The 26,868-nt window shown below is 37.2% G+C and overlaps 1 protein-coding gene across 11 annotated transcripts in view; it reads left to right on the top strand.

Moving 5' to 3' along the window:
• Positions 1-18,127, top strand: part of exoc1 (exocyst complex component 1) — a 64,323-nt gene extending 46,196 nt beyond the window's left edge. For all 11 annotated transcript variants that reach the window (XM_043690604.1, XM_043690595.1, XM_043690624.1 and 8 more), the window contains 8 exons: positions 2,000-2,163; positions 3,842-3,952; positions 5,934-6,013; positions 10,855-11,092; positions 12,380-12,563; positions 12,660-12,859; positions 13,928-14,122; positions 14,665-18,127. In XM_043690604.1, coding sequence (XP_043546539.1) covers positions 2,000-2,163; positions 3,842-3,952; positions 5,934-6,013; positions 10,855-11,092; positions 12,380-12,563; positions 12,660-12,859; positions 13,928-14,122; positions 14,665-14,817 — 1,325 coding nt within the window. In that variant the 3' untranslated portion in view covers positions 14,818-18,127. The remainder of the gene's footprint in view (positions 1-1,999; positions 2,164-3,841; positions 3,953-5,933; positions 6,014-10,854; positions 11,093-12,379; positions 12,564-12,659; positions 12,860-13,927; positions 14,123-14,664) is intronic.
• Positions 18,128-26,868: the final 8,741 nt, after the last annotated feature.

Below are 26,868 nucleotides of genomic sequence, written 5' to 3'. Positions count from 1 at the left end.
CACATCTTTGGACTGTGGGAGGAAACCGGAGCGCACAGAGGAAACCCACGTAGACACGGGGAGAATGTGCAAACTCCATACAGACATTGCCAAGGCTGGAATTGAACCTGGGACCTTGGTGCTGTGAGGTAGCAGTGCTAACTACTGAGTCACCATGCCACCCAGGGCTGATCTGTAATCCTTGAGTCCACTTTTCTTCATATCCCCATAGCCCTTGATTCCCTTAATGATTTAAAATTCTGTCTATTTCAGCTTTTAATATGTTTGCCAACCTAGCCTCGACAGCCCTCTGTAGTAAGGAATTCCACAGATTCACTAACCCCCGAGAAGAAAACATCCTCCTCTCTCACTTAAATTGGTGACCACTTACTTTGAAGTTGTAGCCTTTGATCTTCAACTCTCCTACCAGGGGAAGTAATTTTTCAGAATATTCCTCTGTCAAGCACCCTAAAAATCTTATGTTTCAAGAATGCTTTAATCCTTCTTGGCTGCAATTTTCTGCAGTCTCTCCCCACTTGAATAATACTTATTTTCCTCTATTCTTTCTGCCAAAGTACATAACTTCAAATTTTCCCACGTTATGTTCTATCTGCCACATTTTTGCCTCCTCACATATTGTGTTTGTACCTCTCAGTGGACTCCTTGTGCCAGCAATGTTACTCACTTTCCACCCATTTTTGTGTCAGTCACAAACCTGGCTAAAGAACATTCACTTGCATTGAGAATATCCAAGCATACAGAATCATTACTGTCGGTGGAAAGAGATAGCTACCCCATTCATGTTGGTTCGGTTGTCAAATTATGATAGCTCCTTTATCTTTGGTAACATGTCCTTTTCTTGATTATGGCTCAGCTTCCAAATGCAAAGCTGCTTCCTACCAAACTTTCGATTTTCCTTTTTTTTTCATTTTGTGGTTCATATTTATATTTTTATATATATATATATATATATATATATAGTTTTGCCTTTATTCCTGTTCTTTTCAAAAAATATTGAGGGGCTTTCCTGGATTAGGGCAGTAGCTCAGATAAGATACACATATCTATGTCTTCAAACTGTGGTGTTAAACATGAAAAGAATGTCATGCTGGTGATGTTTGTTTGTCTTATTTGAAGGTCAACTTTGAATTTTATTAGAAGCAAAGTAGATGATGTAAAAATTGATCTAATACCTAAGAGAATCACTTATTTACACAAAGAATAATACATGTAAATCTATGGGTGCTTCAAAATCTTCTTTAGTTGTGGTCTAAACTTCCTGGATATCTTTGTTTGTTATGCTACTCTATTGAACAGAACTTTATGCAGATTTATGACAGAGTAAATGTGCTTATGTTATTTACATCATCTGGAACCCCGTCTAGAACAATTATGCCATTTATTCATTTTCTTTCTTTGCTTATACCAACTTAGCAACATTAAAATGAATTTCAGCAACCCTTTATTGTATGCAATAGAAATCCAGTTCACATGGTTCAAACTGACTTTTAGGGTTGATGAAGTGAGGCCGCAAAACTTTGAATTCATAGCAGATACTTGTCAAATTGTTTCCATGTAATATTTTTCAAAGTGATGTCTCTCAATTACTTCATTTTATTCAAACAAGCTGACAAGGACAATTTCAAGGAACTGAGTTCTCCTTATCTTGATGAAGGGATGCTGGACACTGAGACTAAAATGGTGGAAGCCTAAGGGTTCCTGGAAATCATTCTTGATAAACATGTCCGGTTTACTCATAGTTCAAAGTATGCTTTGCCCAAAAAATTGAATTCTGCAATTATTGTATAAGCAAAGGATTAACTGCAAGGGGGAGTTTTTAAAAGTTGAACAGTATTACACCACCAGCTATGAAATAAAATAATTCTCGAAGACTCATTAAAATATTTTGATTTTTATTAAAGATCTTATTCCTAACCATACCTGTGATATTTAGGATATTTGAATCCCAGTAATGTATTTGGAAATTGATTTCAATAATTTGAAATAAATGGCACTGCAGGTCTCCATGGAAGTTCTGGGAAACTTACTGGATCCACCTCCAGCCTAAACAAACTGTCTGTTCAAGGATCAGGGAATCGTCGCTCTCAGTCATCATCACTGCTGGACATGGGAAATATGTCTGCATCAGACCTTGATGTGGCTGATCGAACAAAGTTTGATAAGGTAAATACCTTCTTTTGTGTAACTTCTTTTACTTGTGAAATACTTGCACCAAAGGAACCATTCATATGTTTTAATTATTGGAAGATGAAAATAGCTGTATTACAAAAATGTAGTTGAGATTTATTTAGTTTGTGTTGGGGCCTGTTACGTTGAAGCTTTCCCTTTTTTTTAAGCCTTCTAACATGGTCCTTGTTTCAGATTTACTTTCAGTTTTATTGTCTTTTCCTATGTTAATAAGGATCATACTATGATTTTCAGTTCATATGCTGTATAAAGAGCACAATATTTCTATGAATTTGGGAACGAAAGGATCTATTGTGTCTAATTCTTGTTTTTTTTTCAAATACAAATTTCTTTCCTTTAGTTCACAAATTCATAGTGCTCTAGTGGAAGTCTGAAATTAGACAAAATGGTGGCAAGGCTCATCAGGACAGGCAATATCTGTGATGAGAGAAACACAGTTAACATATTGCAAAGTTAACAATTTGAAACATTGGAGGATATTTTAACCTTTTAAAATCTACTCCCTTGACCACTGCCGCATAATGACTGTGTTGCGTACAACCTCAAAGATCTGTGGCAACTAACCAAGCCTCCTTCAACCTGTGACCTCTGCCACCTAGAAGGATAAGGGCAACAGATGCATGGGAACGCCACAATATGCATCTTTCCCTCCAGGCCATAAACCATCTTGACTTGAAACTATATCATCGTTCTTTCAGCGGAGCTGGATCAAAAATCTGGAAGTCACGAATAAGACTGTGGTGTAACTGAAACAAAAGGTCTGCAAGTTCAAGAATTTCTTGAGATTTAAGTTTGAAAACATATGCTGGTCTTATCAGTTAGTTGTACATTCCTGAACTCTGTGTGTAATTTGCAAAGCCAGTATTTTTAACCTTTTTTAAGATATATGAAACAATTGAATGATGAAACAATTTTCTACTTGGGAATTGGACTGCAGGAGTGATAAATTTCCTGAAGGTTCTGACTTAATACATATTGATTAGTAAACACAAAAGTCATGAGCACCCTCTATGTACGTGTCTTTGTGTCTACAATAGAGTTCTATAGTACATACGCTAGGAAAGCTTGTAGAATGTTATCCTTATTGTTGGGATATTTGAAAACAAAAATAGAGAGGTTATGCTTCAGTTATACAGGACATTGGTGAGACTACATCTCTACTATTGTGCACAGCATTGGTCTGGTTAATAAAGAACGTATATCAATTCAATGAAAGCAGTTTAGAACTGGCTTACCAGACTAATACTTGGAATGGGTGCATTGTCTTATGAGGAAAGATGGGATAGATTAGGCTTAATTCTACTAAAGTTTAGAAGAGGTGACTTGATAATGGATCACTAAAGTAAAACAGAGATGTGGTTAATTTTTTTTCTCAGTTGAGTTTTCAGATCTTTCTTGAAAAGGCAATAGAAACAAAGTTTTTGAATATTTATAATGCAGAGAAGGATAGGTTCTTTTTGAGTAATAGGATGAAAGGTTATCAAGGATTGGCAGGTGTATGGATTTGATGATGCAAGCAGATCAGCCATGATTTTAATAAATGGCAGAGCAGGGTCAAAGGGCCAAATGGCTGCCTCCTTTTCATATGTTGTATGTATATAAATAAAACTTGATAATCTGATTACCTGTATTAAACATTGTTCTATTTATGCAGATTTTTGAGCAGGTCCTAAGTGAGTTAGAGCCCCTGTGTTTGGCTGAACAAGACTTCATTAGCAAATTCTTCAAGTTACAACAGAGCCCAGCATTACCAGGATCTGTTGTGGTATGACCTTTTAATATTTTACAAGTATAATTATGAAAAGAATGAAAAAATATACTATCTTTATTTCCAAAGGAGAAAAATAGTCATTTTTTTAAATCAGGCTATGGGAGACAATAATTTAAACTGTTGATTGTATTTTGAAAAATTGATTAAAAAATGATATTGTTTAATCTGTTTCAAGACTAGCTGTTTTGAAAATTGCAACCCCTATTATGATTATGATAGATAAGTATACTGGAAACAGTTTGCTTTTTCCTTACATTTAAAATTTCTAGAAGGGACATCAAAAATCATTAACGCAACAAGGAATTTATGAAGATCTTGATATGTTTCATTTAAGTTTAAAAGAGAATTTGGTGATTTAGCCATTTATGAATTTGTTGCATTTCCTTTGCATTAGCAAATTATCTGAAACCATTAAGATGCATTGCTCATCAATAAAAATAGTGCCATGTATTCTTGTGAATAGTGGAGCTTTAATGGAAGTTTAGCAAAGACATGAAAACTGATTATATGCTACCAGTTATAAAAAAAGTTGGAAAAAGAGGAATAAAAAGTATTAGCAACCTTATACTCAAATCAGTTTCAGAATGTAGTGTCTTAACATTTGTGCCCAAACCACTTAAACCATATGATTAAATACAAATTCCTTCTATTTTTAGATTATTTGCATGAATTGATCAGCTAGTTAGTTAGTCAAATTATTTGTGACTGCAGCTCAATCTTATTAGGATAATAGAAATAAAATACTTAGCACTGCATGTAATCATTGCTCCCATGTGGTCATTTCAGTCTTAATATCAGCTCCCCTTTCTCCTCAGTATGAACTCTACACAATGTTTGCAGCATGTTTTTCATCCTCACTGGCTCCACTAGTGTCATTCACGATCAAGGCCCTTGACAGTAACATTTTTCTCACTTTTTATGTTCAACAAATCTTGAATATTTTCCCTTACACCTTCATTTATCAGATCCAAGCAGAAGAACTTGAATTTATGTGGCACACAACTGACTTACCCATGTATTGTAGGGCCTTGCTCGAATATATGAAGCTCTGCCAAAGTAGATACTCCTGGATGGAAAAGACGATCACATGTTCCTTTCCTCTATTAACAATCTAGGTTTTAAAATCAGCACCTGCAGTTTTTGTTTTCCTGAATGTCTTTCTCTGTAAACCAAATCAGTGGAAAATCTAGTTCATTAAAGAGTGGAACAAGATGGAGCATGCAGCACTTCTTCATTCAGAATGTGCCAAAATTTGATAAAATGCACCTTTTAGACCTGGGTTGTCAGGGCTTAGAGGCAGGACCAAGAAAGAAATAGGAGAGATCACTGCTGGGGGCCTGATTTGATCCTGCTTCCAACCAATCTTGCTGGAGGTATGTGAGCAAAATGAGTCGCTATCTCTCCATTTGGCAGGTAGCAACAACATTGTGAAGAAAATTTGGGGGTGGTAAGGAGAAATCCACTGGTCTGGAGTGCAGCACTCTAGACAGGCCTAGAGGCCTATCTGGCCTGTCTGGTTCAGTTTAAATAAAAAGTCTGTTAAGGATAACAAGCCCGTTCTCTGCCATTTATTGGAAAATCACAATGAATGATTCCCACCTTGTTCATATTTCTGACTGAAGGCAGGGTACAGAGGCCTGCAGACAAAACAAGTCTATGCATCTCATGTTCTAAGGCATTTGGTTCACTGAATCACTGCAACTTTTCCTTATTTCAGTAATGCAATGGCCAACATCCTTTTTGAACTTCATTTGCTTGTAAAATTGAAACTGACCATGCAGCAATGTAAACTAAGTTTAGTTGCAGTGGGCTGAATATTTAATTAAATCCAGAAACTTCAAACATAGATGGATCTCTAAAATTTGTGTTGTATTCTTTTGTTCTAATTGTTTATTAAAATGAAAAGAAAGTCATATTTTAAAGTTACCTTAAATAAAGTGACTTGTGGTACATTTAATTTTTTTTTACCATTTAGGCAGACTCCACTGATGTGGATGGGCTACTTCTCTCTCGACAACATACTCTTTTGGGAGACAGACATTTATTACCATCTGAGTAAGTGTCGAGATGCTAAGCATCAACATTACTGAAAACTTTCTGTGACTAGTAAATTGAGGGAAATTTTCAGCCAGTCTCTAGGACAGGATGTACATGTATTTGGAAAAGCAAGGACTGATTAGGGATAGTCAACATGGCTTTGTGTGTGGGAAATCATGTCTCACAAACTTGATTGAGTTTTTTGAAGAAGTGACAAAGAGGATTTATGAGGGTAGAGCAGTAGATGTGATGTATATAGACTTTAGTAAGGCATTTGACAACGTTCCCCATGGGAGACTGGTTAGCAAGGTTAGATCTCACGGAATAAAGGGAGAACTAGGCTTAAACGTAGAAGTCAGAGAGGGTGGTGGTGGTGGGTTGTTTTTCAGACTGGAGGCCTGTGACCAGTGGAGTGCCACAAGGATCGGTGCTGGGTCCGCTACTTTTTGTCATTTACATGAATGATTTGGATTACTAAATGGCCATAAGAAGTACAGTTAGTAAGTTTGCAGATGACACCAAAATTGGAGGTAGGTATGCTTTCCTTTATTGGTCAGAGTATTGAGTATAGGAGTTGGGAGGTCATGTTGTGGCTGTTCAGGACATTGGTTAGGCCACTGTTGGAATATTGCTTGGAATTCTGGTCTCCTTCCTATCGGAAAGATGTCGTGAAACTTGAAAGGGTTCAGAAGAGATTTACAAGGATGTTGCCAGGGTTGGACGATTTGAGCTATAGGGCGAGGCTGAACAGGCTGGGGCTGTTTTCCCTGGAGTGTCAGAGGCTGAGAGGTGACCTTAGAGGTTTATAAAATTATGGATTTTAGGATAGGATAGTACAAATAGACAATCTCTTTTCCCTGGCATCAGGGAGTCCAGAACTAGAGGGCATAGGTTTAGGGTGATGGGGGAAAGATATAAAAGAGACCTAAGGGGCAACTTTTTCACACAGTAGGGTGGTACGTGTATGGAATGAGCTGCCAGAGGAAGTGGTGGAGGCTAGTACAATTGCAACAAAAGGCATTTGGATAGGTATATGAATAGGAAGGGTTTGGAGGGATATGGACCAGGTGCTGGCAGGTGGGACTAGATTGGGTTGGGATATCTAGTTGGCATGGACCGAAGTGTCTGTTTCCATGCTGTACATCTTTATGACTCTATGACTTAAATGTGATCAGAGCCCACAAAATTAAGATATGTTTTCACATTATCAGTATTAAACTTACTGAATGGCCATGAGAAATGAGCATGCTGCACACTTCCCACAAAACAAAGGGAGATGGAACATGCGTTATTGATTTAATCATAAATTGACCATGTAATGCTTTTTTTCATCCATTTCTGTTTTCTTATGTTTACAGTTTAAATGATCTCCCATAGCTTTGATAATGAAGTAAGTGAGGGTGTTAATGGTTGATTTTAAATTTGTGAATCATCCATGTAACGGAATAGTTTCTACGTGTTATCAATCACTTGGTTGTGCAACACATTGTGTCGCTGTCATATAAATAGTTACATCATCCATATCTGTCATTTCTGACAGGAACCTTAAATGAAGGCTCAGTCGCCATTGATGTACTTGTATGGTAGAGTAACTAACTCTGTGATGTAGCACTTTTTTTCAATGGTACATAAATTGACACATTCAGGTTTTGTGTGTACAGTTTTAAGTCTTGACCACAATTATTAAAAATCCAGTATAGCATCCCTTGATGCAATTTGGGATCAAAAGAAAATTGTATTTCAAATTTGTGCCATCACAATGCAAATAATTATTAAAATGTAGTGGAACAATGACAAATCAATAATTAAAAATCTATATAAGCTACAATTTTATTTTAGCATTGCAAACTTTGTCCTTCCAGGGAATCGTAACATCTTAACAAAGCTTAACAAAATCTCTCCAGCAGCTATCTTAAATCATAAAATCATTGAATCATAGAATTTTACAGTATAGAAGGAGGTCATTTGACCCACTGTGTCTGTACTACCCAGTTAGTCTCACTCTTCAGCCCTATCTTCGTAAAAATTCATCACTCTAACATTCAAATATATATCCAGGTCTCTCTTGAAGCCTTTTCTTAAACCCACCTACATCACTATCCCAGGCAGCACATTCCAAATCCTAATAACTGAGGAAAGAAGTTTCTCTTCATCTCAGTCCAAGCTCTCTTGTGGAGCAACTTCAAGTTGTGACCTCCAGTTACTGATATACTGACGAGTGGAAACAGAGTATCTTCCTTTACCCTGTCAAAAACGTTAATGATTTTGAACACCTCAGTAAGGTCACCTCTTAATCTTCTTTGTGATAAGGAGAATAAACCCAATTTCTCTAATCTTTCCTTATCTAAAATCCTTAATTCCTGGTATCATTTTAATAAATCTCCAGGGCTTTAATATCTTTCCTTAAATAAGATGTTTAGAACTGAACACTACTCCAAATGTGGTCTAAACAATGACTTGTAGATGTGTAGCATCACCTCTTTGCTTATGTATCCTATGCCGCTCTTAAAATCCCAAGCCAGATGTCCACCTATTTGACCAACTTGTCAATGTCTCTCTGTAGATGTCTCTCAGCATCATCCTCACAATTCACTATTTTTCGTAGCTGAGCATATCTGCAAATTTAGAGATTTTGCTGTCAACACAAGTGTCCAAATTGTTTATATAAATCAGAAAAGCCAAGGGTCCCAACACCAATCCCTGAGGAACACCAGTTTCAACTTAATCTCCAACTGATTCCATCCAAGTATGTGGATTTAAAGTGTTTTTGTCTTTTTCATATAAAGCAGTTTCCCATTCCCAGCTCCAAATATTTTTTCCCATAAGTAAAATCCTCATTCTCTCCACCCCTCATATATATAATATATATTCATTAGGAGCTGAAGTAGGCCATGTGGCCCCTCAAACCTGCTCAACCAATTATTATGATCATGGCTGATCTGTTAATGTTTCAAATTCCACATTCTCATCTATCTGAATAACCTTTAATTCCATTGCCTAATCATAATCTGTTGGCCTTCTCAAAATAGTCAATGACTCCACCTCCATCACTCTGAGGCAGAGTTTCAAAGTCTGATAATATTTTGAGTCCAGGAGTAATAAAAACCCTTGTCACTGTATCTATGTTAATAGTTACACCAAACACTTTCTTGTGATGTCATAGACAGTGGTAAAATAGTCATTGTTAAATCATGACTTCTGCTTTAATTTATGAAGTGTAACAGATATGTAAAATAACAAAAAAAATATGTTTGTTATACTTGAATAGAAAATGACAAAAGGTCACACTTTACACACCCATATTTAGTATTGGATTTCAGTATCTTGCTTACTATAACTTGTATGCGTAGAGTTTTACTGGACCCAAGCAATATCCAGCCTGTATTGGTGATTTGGTCCTTGACTTATACCTTGATATCCTTTTGAAGTTTGTCTGGTACCAAAGGAAGTCATAATTCTCCTAAGCTTAAGTAAAGCTTTCAAACAAACAAAGAATTAGACAGTAGTTCCATGTTCTATTCCCTGAATCTATCTAATAGGCAAATGATACAAATCCATTTGCCACTTGATTCTAAAGTTCTGTCTTGAATTAGTCGATCACTTGCTGAATACAGCAACTCAGCATACCAAAATCCCCTCAACTGAACAACTCTAGTCTTAACATGCTTTACAGCTAAGGTCTGTTTAATTAACTGATTTTTTTTTTTGTTGGCCCCTATATTGAGTTACAGTGAAAAATGTTGTTTTGTCTGCGAAATAAGCAGTTTATACCATACAAAGTGCGTCAGCAGAACAGAGTGTGGGATATGGTATTAGAGCCACAGAGAAGATGCAGAGACCGGGATCAGAATTAACATTTGAGAGGTCTGCTCAAAAGTCTGATAATAGGGAATAAGCTGTTCTTGAATCTGTTCATACGTGTATTCAAACTTTTATGTCTTCTGTCCGACAGAAGAGGTGGAAAAGAGTATAACGGGGGTGGGAGGAGTCTTTGATTATGTTGGTTGCTTTCCCAAGGCAGCGGGAAGTATAGATGGAGTCAAAGGATGGAAGGCTGGTTTCATCTATTAAAAATTGGTCGGAGTCTTTGTGGGCATGCCAAATTTCCTTAACCTCCTAAGGAAGTAGAGATGTTATTGTGCTTTCTTGACTGTTGTGCAATGTGGATGGATCAGGACAGATTATTGGTGATCATCACTTCCAGGAACTCGATGCTGTCGACCATCTCCACCTCTGCACGTTGATACAAACTGAGGTGTTCCCGAAGTCAATGACCAGCTCGTTAGTTTCGCTAACATTGATGGAGGGATTGATTGTACCACGCCACTAACCACTCTATGTCCTGTATTATATAATTGAATACAAAACTCTCAGAAAAATGATTTTACACCAAGTGATTTTACACCAAATTGAGCCTTGACTGTCAATCTACAAAATGTAAAATGATTGTATGTTATACATATTCAAATGTTTACAATTCTGATTAGAATTGAAACTGAAACTTCCTGTTTGTCATTAAACATTCTGTGTCATGAAAAGGTATGATGTGTGTAAGCTAGAAAGGTAATTCAGCTTTGTTCTGGTAAATGACATATCCTGGATTTGATTTGCACTATGTTGAAGAAAGTTGTTCAGTGTTTTTTTAGAATTTGTGTTCCAAGTACACTCATTCAAATGTGTTTTCAAAAGATCAATGAATTGCATAATAGCAGTACTACACATTTTATTTGTGTGCCTTCGGCCACTACACTAATAATAATGATTTTCAATGTCAAAAAGGCTTTAAAAAAAAAACTGACTTCTGTGTGTAATTTTTCAATGTTTAATTGTTTGACTAAAAGCCATGTTTATAATTGCAGAAAAGAGGAGGCAGGTATCATTCGATCAATGATGATAAAGGTTTTCCGCTGTATTGAACCAGAGCTAAACAACCTCATTTCACTTGGGGACAAGATTGACAGCTTCAACTCATTGTATATGTTGGTGAAGATGAGTCATCACGTTTGGACAGCAGAGAATGTGGATCCTGCCTCCTTTCTCAGTACCACATTAGGAAACGTACTTGTAACAGTCAAGAGAAATTTTGACAAATGCATTGTAAGTATCTAAACCAAAACATTCATTGACACAAGTTGTGTCTTATGGTGTTTGCTGTATTTACTCAAATTGTATCCAGCAGGTTTTATCATAATTATAGATGTGCATCAAAATAATTTTCTAGTTTGGAAATTTTTGGAGAACAGGAACAAACCTTAATAGCCTTGAAATGAATAATATGAAGGAAACTATATATTAGGCAGAGTCTTCTCAAAGTAATGAAAATAAATTAGATATTCTCTTCGTCATTTTGTCTTTTTATTAATCATTTCCTGCCATTTTCTTTCTACTGAAGATGTTGGATTTATTTCCTGAGTGGAAGGCATCCTTTAGCATCTCATCTGTGGAACTAACCTTTTTGTGAAAACTTGAGAAGACTATTTCACTGTAATGTGCATCACAGCCAAGCTGGTCCTGCCCTCACCAAATCTCCACCTCCACCAAACGTTACAGGATAATGATCAAGATTAGGAATTCTGGACAATTTTCTATCCTTAACCCAGGAATGCAGTGGCACACCCTGCCCACATAAACGAAGCTTAGTTCACTTAGTATAAACAGAAAATGAATCAGGACCTTGTGTCTGTGGGACTCAGCTATTCATTGCGTTCATCAGCTGTGCAATTTGGGAACCTCAAGCCTTTTAAAAAGGCTCTCACTTTCTCTTTGCTTTTTGGTCACATGGCTGTTTGAAAATATTTTCTTTAAATCAAATTTCCATGGCATTTTGGTGAAGGAAAGCAACTGTTCCACTTTAAATAAGGCATGTAATCTATTTTGTCTAATGCGTAGCAAAGATAGCTCCTACAAGAATGATATCCCACACATTGAACAATGTAGTCCATGGTGCAAAAGAAAGGAAATTTGATAGTCTTTTGGCTGGAAGTATGATGTAAGATTTTAACTATTCATTCTTTTTTTCAAATAATTGTAATACAGCAAAGTTCAGCATTGGCTAAATTAGCACCTAGTATTAATTTGCACTGAAATTGGCTGGAATGAGTAAACTTCGGTCAATCTACAATATGCAGCCACAGAGTTCTTTACTTGTGCTAACAATTTTGGTTTTGTGGCGAATGAATCAGAAACAATTATCGAGCTTCTTTTCTCTGTAAGTGTCTCTCCCCTAAAATGAATGTTCTGATCTGGCCATTTAAGTGTATAAGAGGACTTTTGTTGATGAATGTTATAAATAATTTGAAACGGTTTTGTCTTTAGGTTAATGCCCAGATTTCAGGTCTGTAAATAGATAGTTTTGAATAATTTGTCATTTGTATGTTCTTTCAGTTGAATCAAATTAAACAGATGGAAGAAGTTAAGATATCAAAGAAGAGTAAAGTTGGAATTCTACCATTTGTTAGTGGGTTTGAAGAATTTGCAGAACTAGCAGAGTCCATCTTCAAAATTGCTGAACGTAGGGGGGACCTCGACAAGGCTTACACCAAACTAATTCGGGCTGTTTACAACAATGGTGAGAGGCTGTTAAAAAGTGAACTGAATGCATTGATTTGGTATCTGTATTTGTGATAGCTTTTTTTACATAATTTATTATATATTCCATTCTCAGTGGAAAAAGTCGCTAATGAAAGTCAGAAGACACCAAGAGATGTTGTGATGATGGAAAACTTTCACCACATTTTCTCAACGCTCTCTCGTCTGAAAATTGCATGCCTTGAAATGGAAAGGAGAGAAGCCAAACAGAAATATACAGAGCATTTGCAATTTTATGTGATATACTCTTTGGGACAACCTCTTGAGAAACTTAATGTGAGTTTTTTTATTCCACTCTCATACAAAGCTTCATGTTTGCCCTTACTCTGAAGTTGCTAAGAGTTCTTCTTGAGATCATGAGATTTTTGGAGAACAAAAGAAGGAATGTTGTTCGAACATTAATCCTGGACTGATCCAATCCTATTTAATAACCTATACTGAATTTTTTTTCTATTCCGCGTGGCACATTTTAAAAGGAATACTGAAAATGTCAATTGTATGGGATTTTCAGTCTTAAGGAATGTGCACTATCTTTTGGGTTATGAAAAAGCTTGCTATATAGTGGAAAATTAATCATTAATGCAGGAGCATTAGCAAACTATTGATAACTCCAAATGTGGAAATAACAGTATTAACTTATGTTAACAAAGATATGTTAACAAAGTTACAATAACTATATTAAGTGGTATGTGTTGGTAGAAATCAAATCGTATACTTTTTTAAAAATGTAATGACAAAATTACTAAATACATTGTTTTTTTTTGGAGAGCAGTATTTGAAATAATGTACAATTGATTTTTAAAGAAAATCTGTGTGTTCATTACACAAAGCAGTTTCAATTTCTAACATTGTTGCAATGGCACAGTTATTCAAATCAGGTAAGGATGTAAATAACTACACAAACATTTTTTGAAGTAATTTTACAAAATTCTGTTGCTCAAAATGATTTAAGAAACTGAAGTTTGATTTTTAAATTTTGTATTTGTGCAGTTTTCATAATGTTGGAATATTTATTAAATTTACAATCGCTGGAAAACAGAGTCTAAAATACAAAAACAGTTTTTATATAGAAGTGTTTGAAATCTTGCTGGGATTAAAATAAATTATTGAAAAACAATTTTATTCTTATAAGCAAATTCTAGGTGAGCAAATCACAACTAAAATACTAGCCCAGAAAACACGAGTTGGTTACCAGCCTAATGATAGTGCTACAGTTTGTTGTCGTGTATTTCCTGAAATTGTATTTGCTGTAAGTTAAGTTTGTCATGGCAAATTTTCATGGATCATTAAGTGAACTACGACGTTGCTTTGATGTCACCATTAACTATTTTCTTGTGAATACAGCATTTCTTTGAGGGAATTGAAGCTCGTGTGGCACAGGGCATCAGGGAAGAGGAAGTGAGCTATCAGCTAGCATTCAACAAGCAAGAGCTACGAAAAGTCATTAAAGAATATCCTGGAAAGGAAGTGAAAAAAGGACTGGACAACCTGTACAAAAAAGTGGACAAGCATCTCTGTGAGGAAGAAAACTTGCTGCAGGTGAGTATCCATTGAATATGTAAAGTTAATTCTGCTTCAACTTGTGCTTTTTAAAAAAAATGTATTCCTGGAAGTGGGCCTTACTGAGCTACTTTCCTGAAACTCTTTCTCATCCATACAATGAAGGTACTTGTATAATATTTTTAGATAGGAATCTGAAGGCTTTGATCTGGTGGCAAGTAGCAATATGTTTTCAAGTGAGGTGTTCTGAGGAAGGGTCATTGGACCTGAAACTTTAACTTTGATTTCTCTGCACCAAAGCTACCAGCCCTGCTGAGCCTTTCCAGCAACTTCTGTTTTTGTTTCAGAAGTTTTAAAGGTTCTGTTGCCTACTGAAGAAGAATGGGATGATCTGTTTGTGGTCCATGTTGGAACCAATGGCATAAGGAGAATAAGAAAAGAGTTCCTTCTGATTGAGTTTAAACATTGAGGGTTCAAATTAATAAGATTTTCAAATTTAATGTCTGATTTTCTATCCAAGCCAAAGAATTTGGAAATGGATTAAACAGGTTTTTGTTAATGACATTTATTTTTCCTTGAAGGTTATGTGGCATTCCATGCAGGATGAGTTCATTCGTCAATACAAGCACTTTGAGGGTCTGATAGCTCGTTGTTATCCTGGCTCTGGAATTACTATGGAATTCACCATCCAGGACATTCTAGAGTATTTCTCAAGTATTGCACAGTCGCATTAATAACTAATATTGTCTGAAAAGTAACGAGGTGTCAAGCACCATTTTCACGTTCTTTGCTAAAGCCTGTAATAGCTCTTCATGGAAATAATTGACATCTAATGCTGGCATAATATTATTTGTATATTTAAAAAATAGATACTTAGGCCAAAGCTGAAAAGCTCTTTTTTCTGACACTCTGTTAACTAATTTACATGCACATCTAACAATATGTTCAATTAGGGATGCAAATGCACAATTCTGTGATATATTACTTTATGTGATGAAAAGTTTCAGGTTCGGAAAGTTTTGATGTGTAACACCTGGAATTTTGTATTTCTAGCTATATGGATTGGTAATTTATTTTAAAAATACCACCCTTGACTCTATCTTAAAATGAGCATCTTGTGTTAGAAATCACAATTTCTGAGTAATGGGAGATTTGAGACTGTTAATTGTTTTCTAGTAGAGCTTTGTGAAAAGCTTCACAAATTTTGAAAAATTACTGAGCCTTGAAGTATTGCCAAATGAAGCTGTATTTTAAGAAAGCCGGTTCTTCTATCAATGCATCTCATAACAATTTCTTTCAGGAAAATGGTTACTATATTCTAGAATAATACAAAAATCTCTGCTGATCTAGTTAAAATTCAGAATATATGCTAATATGCTGAAAATTGCTTAATTCAGCCTATCACAATTTCACTTGTGTTATTTGCACTGGATTACACTTGTGCAAGTGCCATGGAATAATTACAATTATTGGATCATTTGTGTTTTTATTATGGTAAAACCACTTTGAAATATCAATACTTTGGATCATAACCAAGATTGTTAAAGTTATTTTTCATACATCTTGGTCATTGAATCAGTCAAGAACTGCAACACCCACAACTTTCACTGATTTTTAAAAAATACTTTATTAATAATAATTTAATTGGTTGCAATCATTCAGACTAATGGGCTTCAATAACAATTTTAGTTGGGAGATTGTGACCTTTCTTCTCAATCAGTCACAGCCTCTTCATTAATTATTTGAGGCAATTAGATTTTTAATATCTCCCATTGAAATTATACAAACTGCATTACTTCCATTCCTGAATCAACTTTAATATTAGGCAGTACTTTTCTTTAGTATCCATTGACCTGATTCAGAAGGTTATAAGGGATTTTTTAAAAAATACAAACCTGATGGACCAATTCATTCTGTTCTTTACAAGCTAATAAATACATTTTGATTTTTCTGTGAACCCAATAATGAACTATAATAATGCCATGAGGAACGCTGATCAGGCATTTCCATAAAATGGCCATTTTGTGAACCAAACTGAACCAGAACTTTAAAGTGCTTCTCTTTGGTTCTTGTAAAATATTTTTTAGTCACTGAAAATTTCAACCCAAATTACACAAAATAATTCAGCCTAATATCTAGCATATATTGTAAAACAAATGTTAACATGCCAATTTACTCTTTATTCTAGTGCCTGAGGGAAAAAAAAATTAATGTGCACTGGTTCAGTGTAAATTGAGCATGTAGAACATAACGGCAAACAGAAGCAAACTTTAATGAAGTACTCGAGAGTGAGAGAGATGTCATTAGTGAATTGTTTAATTAGAAATACATAAACAGATTTTTAACTACTTATTGAACCTTCAGTAAATATAATTCAACTAGTAAATTTAGGATACAGAATGAAAATAGAATGGCAGAGAATTAAGGCTCTTCAGAAAACTTTTAATTTTGTATATCTGGCTTCCAGCAATTTAAGTTGACTGTGATATTTAGTTTCCAATTCAATGCAAACTTCTCTAGAAAATCAATTATTTAACACTAGCAACACAGCATGGATGTTCTTGCACATAAGCGTACAAGTTCCCGAACTTTGATTTTTGATATTCCCAAAATAGAAAAATAACAAAAACTCCATCTTGGCTGGTATTTATCTCGTGTTTGGGCTATTTTGTTATGATGTAACATGTGCATTAATTATTTAGAAACACTAATCATGACTGTGCAAAATTTACTAAATGTTCTGATGCATTATTGTGAAAGAGTGAATTAGGTTTTGAAATGCCTACAAGCAAACTACAGTAATATATAATTGTTAAAACTGCACTGAAAATGGAGTTCTTTGGTCATAACAAATAAGTGATAATTCTTGCATCAGAAATGAATCAGGTTTTCAGTCTTTATTATAAAATGTGGAGCTCCCTTCTTAGTGCAGAAATTATGACAAACTTGTAGAATTTTCTTTAAGTATCATATTCTTTGCTGGGGGGAGGGGGCGCTAACAGATGAAAGGAAGATATTTCAGTACAGGATGTGAATGAATCCTGATAATCTATAATTGTTACTGATACATTAACTTAAATAACTTGATATGCATTTTGTATGCAGGTAGCATCTTTTGTTTTACAGGCAGTTGAATGATATTTCATGGTTATTAACTGTTAGTAAAAAGGTTCATATATTTAATGGGATTCTAACCTATATACTAATGTATTAGCACCATATACTTCTCAAAATTTCCATGTCATTTGCATTCTATCAATAAAAGATGTGTCGGGCTATTTATATTCACTAAGATGTGTACAGTGCTGTCACTGCAAGTACCTACTGATAAAGCTAATAATTCTAAAGATATTAAACACCTTTTAAATTTTGTATTACTATTAATTTTGGAAAATTACTGTCGATCAAAATCCTTGTTTGAGCTGGGGATCAATATAATAACCTACATGACCATCCCACTTGGATTCTGTTTCAATGCCAATAAATACGATCTATTATTTATTTTGTAAACAATAACATTCTGATGGCCTCATTGTATTGCTGCGTTTAAAACACTACCAATAAAATAAATTACATACTTGTGTTTCATTTTCTACCCTATGCTTTATTCCATAGTTCCCAATACAATACCAATGCACAAGAAATAGAAAATTTGGAAATATTCAGTGGAGCAACTATGGAAAGAGCATTACGTTTTCAGAAACCGCTTCTTGATGGTGCTGAAATATCCACTTACCTGTCTTAATAATATACATGTTAACTGATCATGAGTTTTTCCATAATTTGCTGCTTGTTTGAACATGTTTCTTTATTTACAAGTGCATGCTAGTGTTTTGAGGTTTGTTGTGCTAACAGTATTGGACAATTGTGGATAATTAATAGCATTGAAGCACATCAAATCCTATATTGACCCTGGATACTTTTCAGTGACCTGTGCAATAGAGGATCTGGTCTTTGAGTTCTGTTACATTTTTATGTTGTTAAGATGGTTAAAATTTGGCAGCAAACCAACTATATAAATAAAGTGATGCTCACTGGAAATGATTTTTGGCTCCACTTCTGATCAGAACAATCACTTGTGTTTTAGTGTGCCATGCTTTGTGCATGTGCAGTTTATTTTGGTCAAGTTGCTTCAATGCGAGATAACTTGCCTGCATTATGAACAAGGAGAATTTTTAAACATCTGAGGGAGAGGTTGAATTTAAAAAAGAAGGAAGTCAGTTCATCTGTCCTCATTCCAAGGCCATAACTATTTGTGGTTATACCATCCAGAATTGTAACAAATTGAGAACCCTCACCTCATTCATACAGTGACCACAAGAGCAGAAGACCTCCTACAAGAGCAGGTCAGAAGTTAGGAAGACAGCAGTAAGTAACTTGCTTCCTGACTCTCTAAAGCCTGTCCACCATCTACAAAGCACAAGTCAGGAGTGTGATCGAATATTCCCATGTGCCTGGATGAGTGCAGCTCCAACAACATTTAAGAAGTTTGACACCATCCAGAACAAAGCAGCCCACTTTGGCACTATATCCACAAACATCCAGTCACCCTACTACCTTTGCAGATGCATCTACCATCAGTGTGTACACCATCTACGAGATGCACTACAGAATTTCACCAAGGCTGTTTGACAGCACATTCAAACCCACAACCACTTCCTTTGAGAAGGACATGGACAGCAGATACATAGGAACACCATTACCCTGCAAGTTTCCCTTGAAGCCACTCGCTACTCTTATTTAGAATTATCACTGTTCCTTAACCGTCGCTGGGTCAAAATCCTGGAATTCTCTTCTTAAGGGCATCGTGGGTCACCCTACAGCATATGGACTGCAGTAATTCAAGAAGACAATTCACCAACACCATCTCAAGGCCAACTGGGGACAGGCATTTTTTGATTTCAAAAATATACTTTACCCATAGAAACCTTTGGTACCTGTACAGTTGATAATGCCATTCAGATATATACTGTCTTTACATTCAGAGAACAGATTGAGTCATTGATATTTACAATTCTGTATGTTAACCATCTAGCCTCTAGGCATTTAGCTGAGGTGTCAGCTGAGCATAATTACTGAGTGGGCCCCTGCTATTCTTTGGCACAAGGACCTTACACAGTGGTCTTTCCCCACTACGCCTTGGCGGCAGCTGCCCAAAGCTTCAGCACGTAGCTGGATCAACCACAAATTACCACATTCCATGAATGAATTAAAAATTTCCCTTTACTGGGTGTAGCTTGAGTGCAAACTTGCCTAAGTACAAGTGACTGTGAGTATCATCTCCCATTTTCATCTGGATGTGATTGATCTGTTCCTTGGAAATGGAGCAAAGATAATAGCATCCCCAGACTCCGAGAAGCCTATTGAGATCAAGCAGACCAAACAGCTGTAGGAGAAACTACCTGGCATTATCTGACCATGGTCACAAGGTTCATGGCCAGATAATCTCAAGCAGCAGAGGCTGAGGTGGCAGCGCAAATAGAAGACCCTCAGGTGATTATCTGAAACATTTTTTTGGGGCATCTGTGAAGATCCCAAGGAGGCAATGAATACAGCTTCCTTGATAGCAGCCCAACAATCTGACTGAGGAAACACAACTCACATTGAAGCTGAGGCAGAAGCAGTCACAATGTTGCTGTATTAAAAATAATGATCTCATCACAGACCTGGAAACAAGTGGACAGTGATCTACCAGGATGTGATGACACCGAGGTACTGTAGACAGATGTTGGAACTCACTCACTAACTTCTGATGGCTGTCAAGCCAGTATATGCAAAATCCCAAGCCTGCATCAGCCAACGTTTTTACTGGCCATACCACCTCAAGGTTATAGCAAGGCTTTGCATAACCTACCAACGTCAGATCCTGGAAAGGTCCAAACATGCAATAAAACCTGCACATTATTCCTGTGCCAGCATTTAGGGAACCATTCAACAAGAACTGTGTGGGACCTCAGCCAAAACAAAAGGGTTAGTAAGGTTAGATCACATTGGATGCAGGGACAGCTAGCCAATTAGATAGGGAATTTGCTTGACAGTAGGAGACATAGTGTTGTTCAGACTGGAGGCCTGTGACCAGTGGTGTACTGCAAGGATTGATGCTGTGTCCACTTTTTTTTTTGTCATTTATACAAACAATTTTGAGGAGTATATATGAGGCATGGTTAAGACGTTTGTAGATGACACCAAAATTGGTGGTAGAGTGGACAATGAAGAAGGTTATCGCAGTACAACATGATTGTGATGAACTGTGTCAAGGAATGGCCGATGGCGTTTAAATTAAACAAAAATGTGAGATGTTGTATTTTGGTAAGGAAAACTAGGGCTGGTCTCTCCGTTATTGATAACTGGAGAATGGTGTTGAACAGAGTCACCTGGGGGCGTGGGTACATAGTTCCTTGAATGTGACATCACAGACAGGGTTGTGAAGAAGGTGTTTGGGACTTCTCCAGTCAAAACATTGAGTACAAGAGTTGGGACATAATGTTACAGTTGTACAAGACTTTGGTAAGGCCACATTTAGAGTACTGCGTAGAATTCTGATCGCCTTGCTATAGGAAGGATGTTATTATACTGGAAAGGGTGCAAAAAGGATTTGAGGATGTTACTGAGACTGGAGGGCTTGAATGATAAGGAGAGGCCGGATCTTTTCTTCCTGGAGCGGAGGAGGCCGAGGGGTAACATTATAGAAGTTTATAAATCACGAGGGGTCATAGATAGGTTGAATAGCCAAGGTTTTTCCCCCAGGTAGGGAGAGTCCAAAACTAGGGGACATAAATTTAAAGTAAAAGGAGACAGATTTAAAAGAGCTGAAAATGTGTTGCTGGAAAAGCGCAGCAGGTCAGGCAGCATCCAAGGAACAGGAGAATTGACGTTTCGGGCATAAGCCCTTCTTCAGGAAGATTTAAAAGAGACCCAAGGGGCAACCTTTTTCATACAGAGGATGGTGCATATATGAAGGAGCTGCCAGAAGAAGTGGCAAAGGTGATTACAACACTTTAAAAAAAAAATTGGATATACATGAATAGGAAATGTTTAGAGGGACATGGACCAAATGCAGGCAAATTGACTCTGCCTCTATGACTGGCTGTCAGAAAATCCTCATCATGGACATGGCTACTTGTTTTCCCAGAGCTTGTTATCCCTGAGAACCATATCTCCTCTAAAACTAATTAAGAAGAAGTTTTCAGAAGATGAAGTCTCCATGTTAGACTACACAGCAGTATTCCCAGAGCAACTCTAAGACTCTATGATATATCCTGCTAACACTTAAATCTCCCAGGCAGCTATTAAAGCTTTATTCTGATGAAGAATCTCTGGACTTGAAGCATTAACTCTTTCCTTGTCACAGATGCTGCAAGACCTGAGTTTCTCCAGCCATTTGTTATTGTTTCAGAGAAAATGCCATCACATACCCTGCATTTCTCCAGCATTTTCTGTTGTTCACATTTTCCAGCATCTGCGGTATTTTACTTTGATTTGACTAAAAGGTTAATCAGGAGCAAGGCATGAGTGTATGAAAGGAAGCTAGAATTGTAAAAACATAGTGAGAGGTAAAGGTATTTTAAAAAAGATTAAAGTGTGTTGGTCCACGAGTGAGAATGGGGAGTTGATAATAAAGAAATGGTGGTTAAAATGATCAAAATTTCTGCCTCTGTCCTCACTTTAGAGGCTACAAAAACATTCCCATTATAGCTGTAAATCAAGAGGTGAAAGAAAGGGAAAGACAATGAAATTATCACTTACCTTGTGATTATAGTAAGCAAACTATGGGCTGTGATAGGTCTTTGAGTCCAGATGGACTTCATCCAAATATATTAAAACTGATTGTTAATGAGGTAGTAGTCTTAACAAGGTGAAATTTCTAAAATTCAGGAAAGGTTACAATGGACTAGATTGTAGCAAACATAACCCTTCTACTCAAGAGAGAGAGAGAGGCAGAAAACAGGAAATGATAGGACGCTTGATGTCTGTCATGGGGAGGGTGTTACATTTTCATCATTCAGAGATCATAGCTGCTCACTTTGAAAATCATAAAAGCTTTTAGGAAAAGTCAGCAAGTTTTCATTGAAGGAAATTATATTTAATCCATTTGATAGAGTTCTCCAAAGGAATACCATGCACTGTGGGTAAAGGGGGGCCACAGCAGTACTTTGCTTGGATTTCTACAGGCATTTGATGAAGTGACACATCAAAGATTGTGATGGGAAATAAAAGTGGATGGGAGGGTGGGTTAACATTAGCATAGATAGAGGATTGGCTGAGCTGCAGAACACAGCATTGATGAACAGAAACAGAAGCTGCTGTAAAGCTCAGCAGGTCTGGCAGCATCTGTAAAGAGAAATAAAAGTTAATGTTTCGGGACCTTTCATCAGTATTGATATATGTGTCTGAGTGGCAGGATGTGGCAAGTCTCACAGGGGTCTACAATTTCTATCAATGATCGAGAGAAGAGAGCAAAGGCATGGTATAGTGGGTGGGTAGGTATCTGGTAGGTGGAGTTATTCACTTTGGCAGGAAGAATGAAAATCAATATTATTTCATTAGGAATGGTGGCACAACTTTCAAGTTCAGAATTTAGGTGTTCAAGTACGTGAGTCGAAAAGTTGTTTGGTCGATACAACATTTAATAAAGAAAGCTAATAGGATGCTCTCCTTCACTATGAGAGGGACTGAACGTAATAAGTATGTCATACTTCAGTTACACAAGGTCTTGGTCAGATCCTATCTCAGATACTGTGTATAGGTGTGAACTCCTTAATTAAGAATATTAATACATTGGAGGTGGTTCAGATGCAGTTTGTTATGGATCAGGCCAGCCCCGTCAAAACATTTCAAGAAGGTAGCCCAGACCTTAACTTTGTTAGTTGTTTTAAGCAGGTGTAAAATGAATATTCCAGGAGAGAATCAGCTGGTCAAACCACCTAGTTTTAAACAAAACAGAATTTATTTACAAGATTACTAAATGAAACACAAACAACAGAAAATAGAATACCAAATAACTTAACCTCTCCAAAAACCCAACAGGTCATCCCAACTTAACGATGTTCCAAATACTTGCAACAATCCCCATAAACACCCTTTTGGCGCCAAAGGTAAAAACAAACACCGTGTCTTACAGGGTAGAAGGTAGAGAGAGAGAGAGTATACCAGCCTGGACCTGCTTCTTTAGGTCCAGCAGCTTTTTTCCATACTGCTGTTAAAAACAAAACCAAACCAGAGAAAAACAGCTGGGAGAACTGGCAACTCCCCTTTCAATGTACAAATTTTAAACTTGAAAGCCTTCTGCCTGAGGCAATATCTGTTAGCTATAAACAAATCGGCCCTATAGCCCTTCGACCCTCAGATTTTTCAGAGTCTGTGTTATTCAAGATCTTCTTTAAAAACAGCCAAGGACAGCATAACCTTGTTAAAGGAGTAGGTCTGTCACAGGTTTACTTGATTGAAACTTGAATGAAAGGGTTATCTTATGAGAATAGGTTGGAGAGGCTGAGCTTGTTTCTAGAGTTTAGACGATTGAGAGGTGGCTTGATTGTATCAGATACTGAAAGGTTTTGACAAGGTGCACATGGAAATGTGTCTTGTGATGGTTAGTCTAGACATAAGGGACAGTGTGTTAAAATTAGAGGTTGTCCTTTTAGGAAGGAGATAAGGGAAAATAGTTTGTCATCAGGCAGGTCATTAAATATTATTAAGATCGAGTGGATGGATTCTTATCAGGCAGTGGACCAGGGGCTTTTTGGCGCAAAGACGGAAGTGGAATTTGAAATACAGATAGCTATGACCAGATTAAATGGTGGAGCAGGCTCAAGCAGCTGAATAGCCTGCTCCTATTTTAGATGCTCATATGCAGCTCAAGGGAATCCTCTTTGATATCATTCTAGTTCACATGCCAGGTTGCCCTCCCTTGCTAAGTGCTGATTCATCCTGCCTTTGTCCTGATATACCTACATAGAACAGTACAGCACAGAAACAGGCCCTTCACCCCACTATATCTGCAGTGAACATGATGCATTTCTAAACTAATCCTACCTGCCTGCATGTACACCCACAACTGTGTTGCCAAATTCTAAACAACACCATCTACAAATGTGCTGATGATACCAGTGATAGGATGGATATCTAACAAGGAGTCTGAAAGGAGATAGAGGGCTTGGTGACATCGTGCAGTAAGAACAATTCTCTCAATGTGAGCAAAACTAAAGAACTGATCATTGACTTCAGAAGCAAGGGAGGAGAATACACACCCATCTACATCAATGGAGCTGAGTTTGAGAGAGCAGAGAGTGTCCAAGTTCCTAGGAGTGACAATAACCAACAACCTGTCCTGGACTTTCCACATAGATACAATGGTCAGGGAGGCACAACGCCTCTTCTTCAGGCAGCTCAGGAAATTTGGCATGTCCATAAGGACCCTCACCAACTTCTACAGATACACCATTGAAAGTATACTGTCCAGATGCATAACACCCTTTATGGCAACTGCTCTGCCCAGGACATAAAAAAACTACAGAAAGTTGTGTGCACAGCCCAGACCATTGCAGAAGCCAACCTTCTATCCATGGTCTCCATTTACATGGCTCGTTGTTGCGGTAAAGCTGCCAACATCAAAGATCCATTGCACCCTAGTAATACTCTCCTACAACCTCTTCCATCAGGCAAAAGATACAGAAGCTTGAACATGCACCAGCAGGTTCAAGAACAGCTTCTTTCTGGCTGTTACTAGACTGATGAATGGACTCTTTAACTTCAAATAATGCTGATCTTGCTAATGTTGATCTTGCCTAGTGCACACCCTGTGTAATGTAACCTGAATGCCTCTAAGTATTTTTTCCACTCTATGATCTGTATGTCCTTGCTTACTATGATCTGCCTGTACTGCTCATAAGCAAAGCATGACAATAAAATCAAATCTGTATGCCCTCTGTGCGCTGCCTGTTAATATGTATGTCTAAATACCTCTTCAACTTGGCTTTCTTAACTATTCCTGCCTTCCCTGGCAGCACATTCTAGGCACCTGCCATCCTCTTTGTGAAAAAATACTTTCCTTACACAGCTCCATTAAACTTTCCCCCTCATAGCTTAAACGTGTGCCCCCTAGATGTTTCCACCCTGGGAAAAAAGACAATTATCCACTATATCCATGCCTCAAATTAGTAACCTGGTCAAGTTACCACTCATTACCACAAAACCATAAGAAATATGAACCGGAGTAGATCATCTTGTGCCTACCAATTCAATAGGATCATGGCTGATCTGACATTCCTCGTGTCCACTTTCCTGCCTTTTCCCTGTAAGTCTTGATTTCCCAATTGATCAAGAATCTATTTCAGCCATAAATATACATAAGGACTCTGCCCCAACAGCTCTCTGTGGCAAGGAGTTCCAAAGACACTCAACCCTCTGAGAGATGTCTTCCTCATCTCAATCTTAAATTGTCAGTCCCTTATTCTGGAACTATGCCTTCTGGTCTGAGACAGTGCCATGGGGGAAATATTTCTCAGCATTTACTCTGTCAAGCCCCTTAAAAATCCTATATGTTTCAATGAGATCACCTCTCATTCTTCTAAATTCCAATGAGTAGGGTCCCAACCTGTTTAGCCTTTGCTCTTAAGATAATGCCTCCACAGCAGGGATCATCCTAGTTGATATGACATGGCAGTGAACCCTTCCATTAATTAAACCAAACACCCAAAAAGCTTACCTCGCCTCATAATCTGTTAAAATATGGGTGAGAGGGAACTCCTAAGTTCCACTATTTAAAGAAAATAATATCAATTTATTTGTGAACTCTAAAGGTGAACATTAAACAACTATCCACAACTCTCAGCTCCCCTTTCTCTTAATTGCTTATTACCTGCCTTCAATTTTCACGCAGAGGGTGGTACGTGTATGGAATAAGCTGCCAGACGATGTAGTGGAGGCTGGTACAATTGCAACATTTAAGAGGAATTTGGATGGGTATATGAATAGGAAGGGTTTGGAGGGATATGGGCCGGGTGCTGGCAGGGGGGACTAGAATGGGTTGGGATATCTGGTTGGTGTGGACGGGTTGGACCGAAGGCTCTGTTTCCATGCTGTACATCTCTATGACTCTATGAACTCTATAACAATATACTGCTCCAATAAAACACTTATTAAAAATTACATCAACTTAATTTCAAAACCATACAGCGGTTGTTGTCTACAGTGGCTTTCTTCTTCTGGCTGAGGATCTCCCTGGGTCATCTTTCTTTTTACGGCAAATATGTTACATATGAAAAGGTACCTATGATAGAGAGTGTTTCCTAATCTCTTGGGTCTCTCTCAATGGCAGTTGCTCTATCTGATTTTCAAAATACCTGCCTTTTAATTTTTTATTTTTTTTTAACCCCCACACTACCACCTAAGTGCGGTAGTGCTTATTTTTTTTGTCAAAACAGCAATCAACTCAGGTATCCATTTCACAGCCAAATGTTACATATTTTCAATTTTCCACTACACTCTAAGACTGCTATCTAGTCACGTGACACAGGTGCTTGAAAGCTTTCAGTTCAGTTCACTCTCTCTTAAAGGTACAGTACACGCCTTCAACTTCAGAACATAGTGAACCTTCTCTGAACTGTCTTCAATGAAATCTTTCCTTAGTTAAAGGGGCCAAGACTACTCTCAATACTCCAGATACGGTCTCACCATCACCTTGAACATTTACAGTAAGACTTCCCTATTTTATACCTCAACTACCTTGAAATAAGGGTCAACATTCCATTAGCCTTCCTCAGCAGCGGCCGGTGTGAAGAAGCAGT

This window comes from Chiloscyllium plagiosum, chromosome 1 (assembly GCF_004010195.1).
Source record: "Chiloscyllium plagiosum isolate BGI_BamShark_2017 chromosome 1, ASM401019v2, whole genome shotgun sequence".
NCBI classification, from domain to species: domain Eukaryota; kingdom Metazoa; phylum Chordata; class Chondrichthyes; order Orectolobiformes; family Hemiscylliidae; genus Chiloscyllium; species Chiloscyllium plagiosum.
This window is presented reverse-complemented; position numbering and strand designations above follow the sequence as displayed.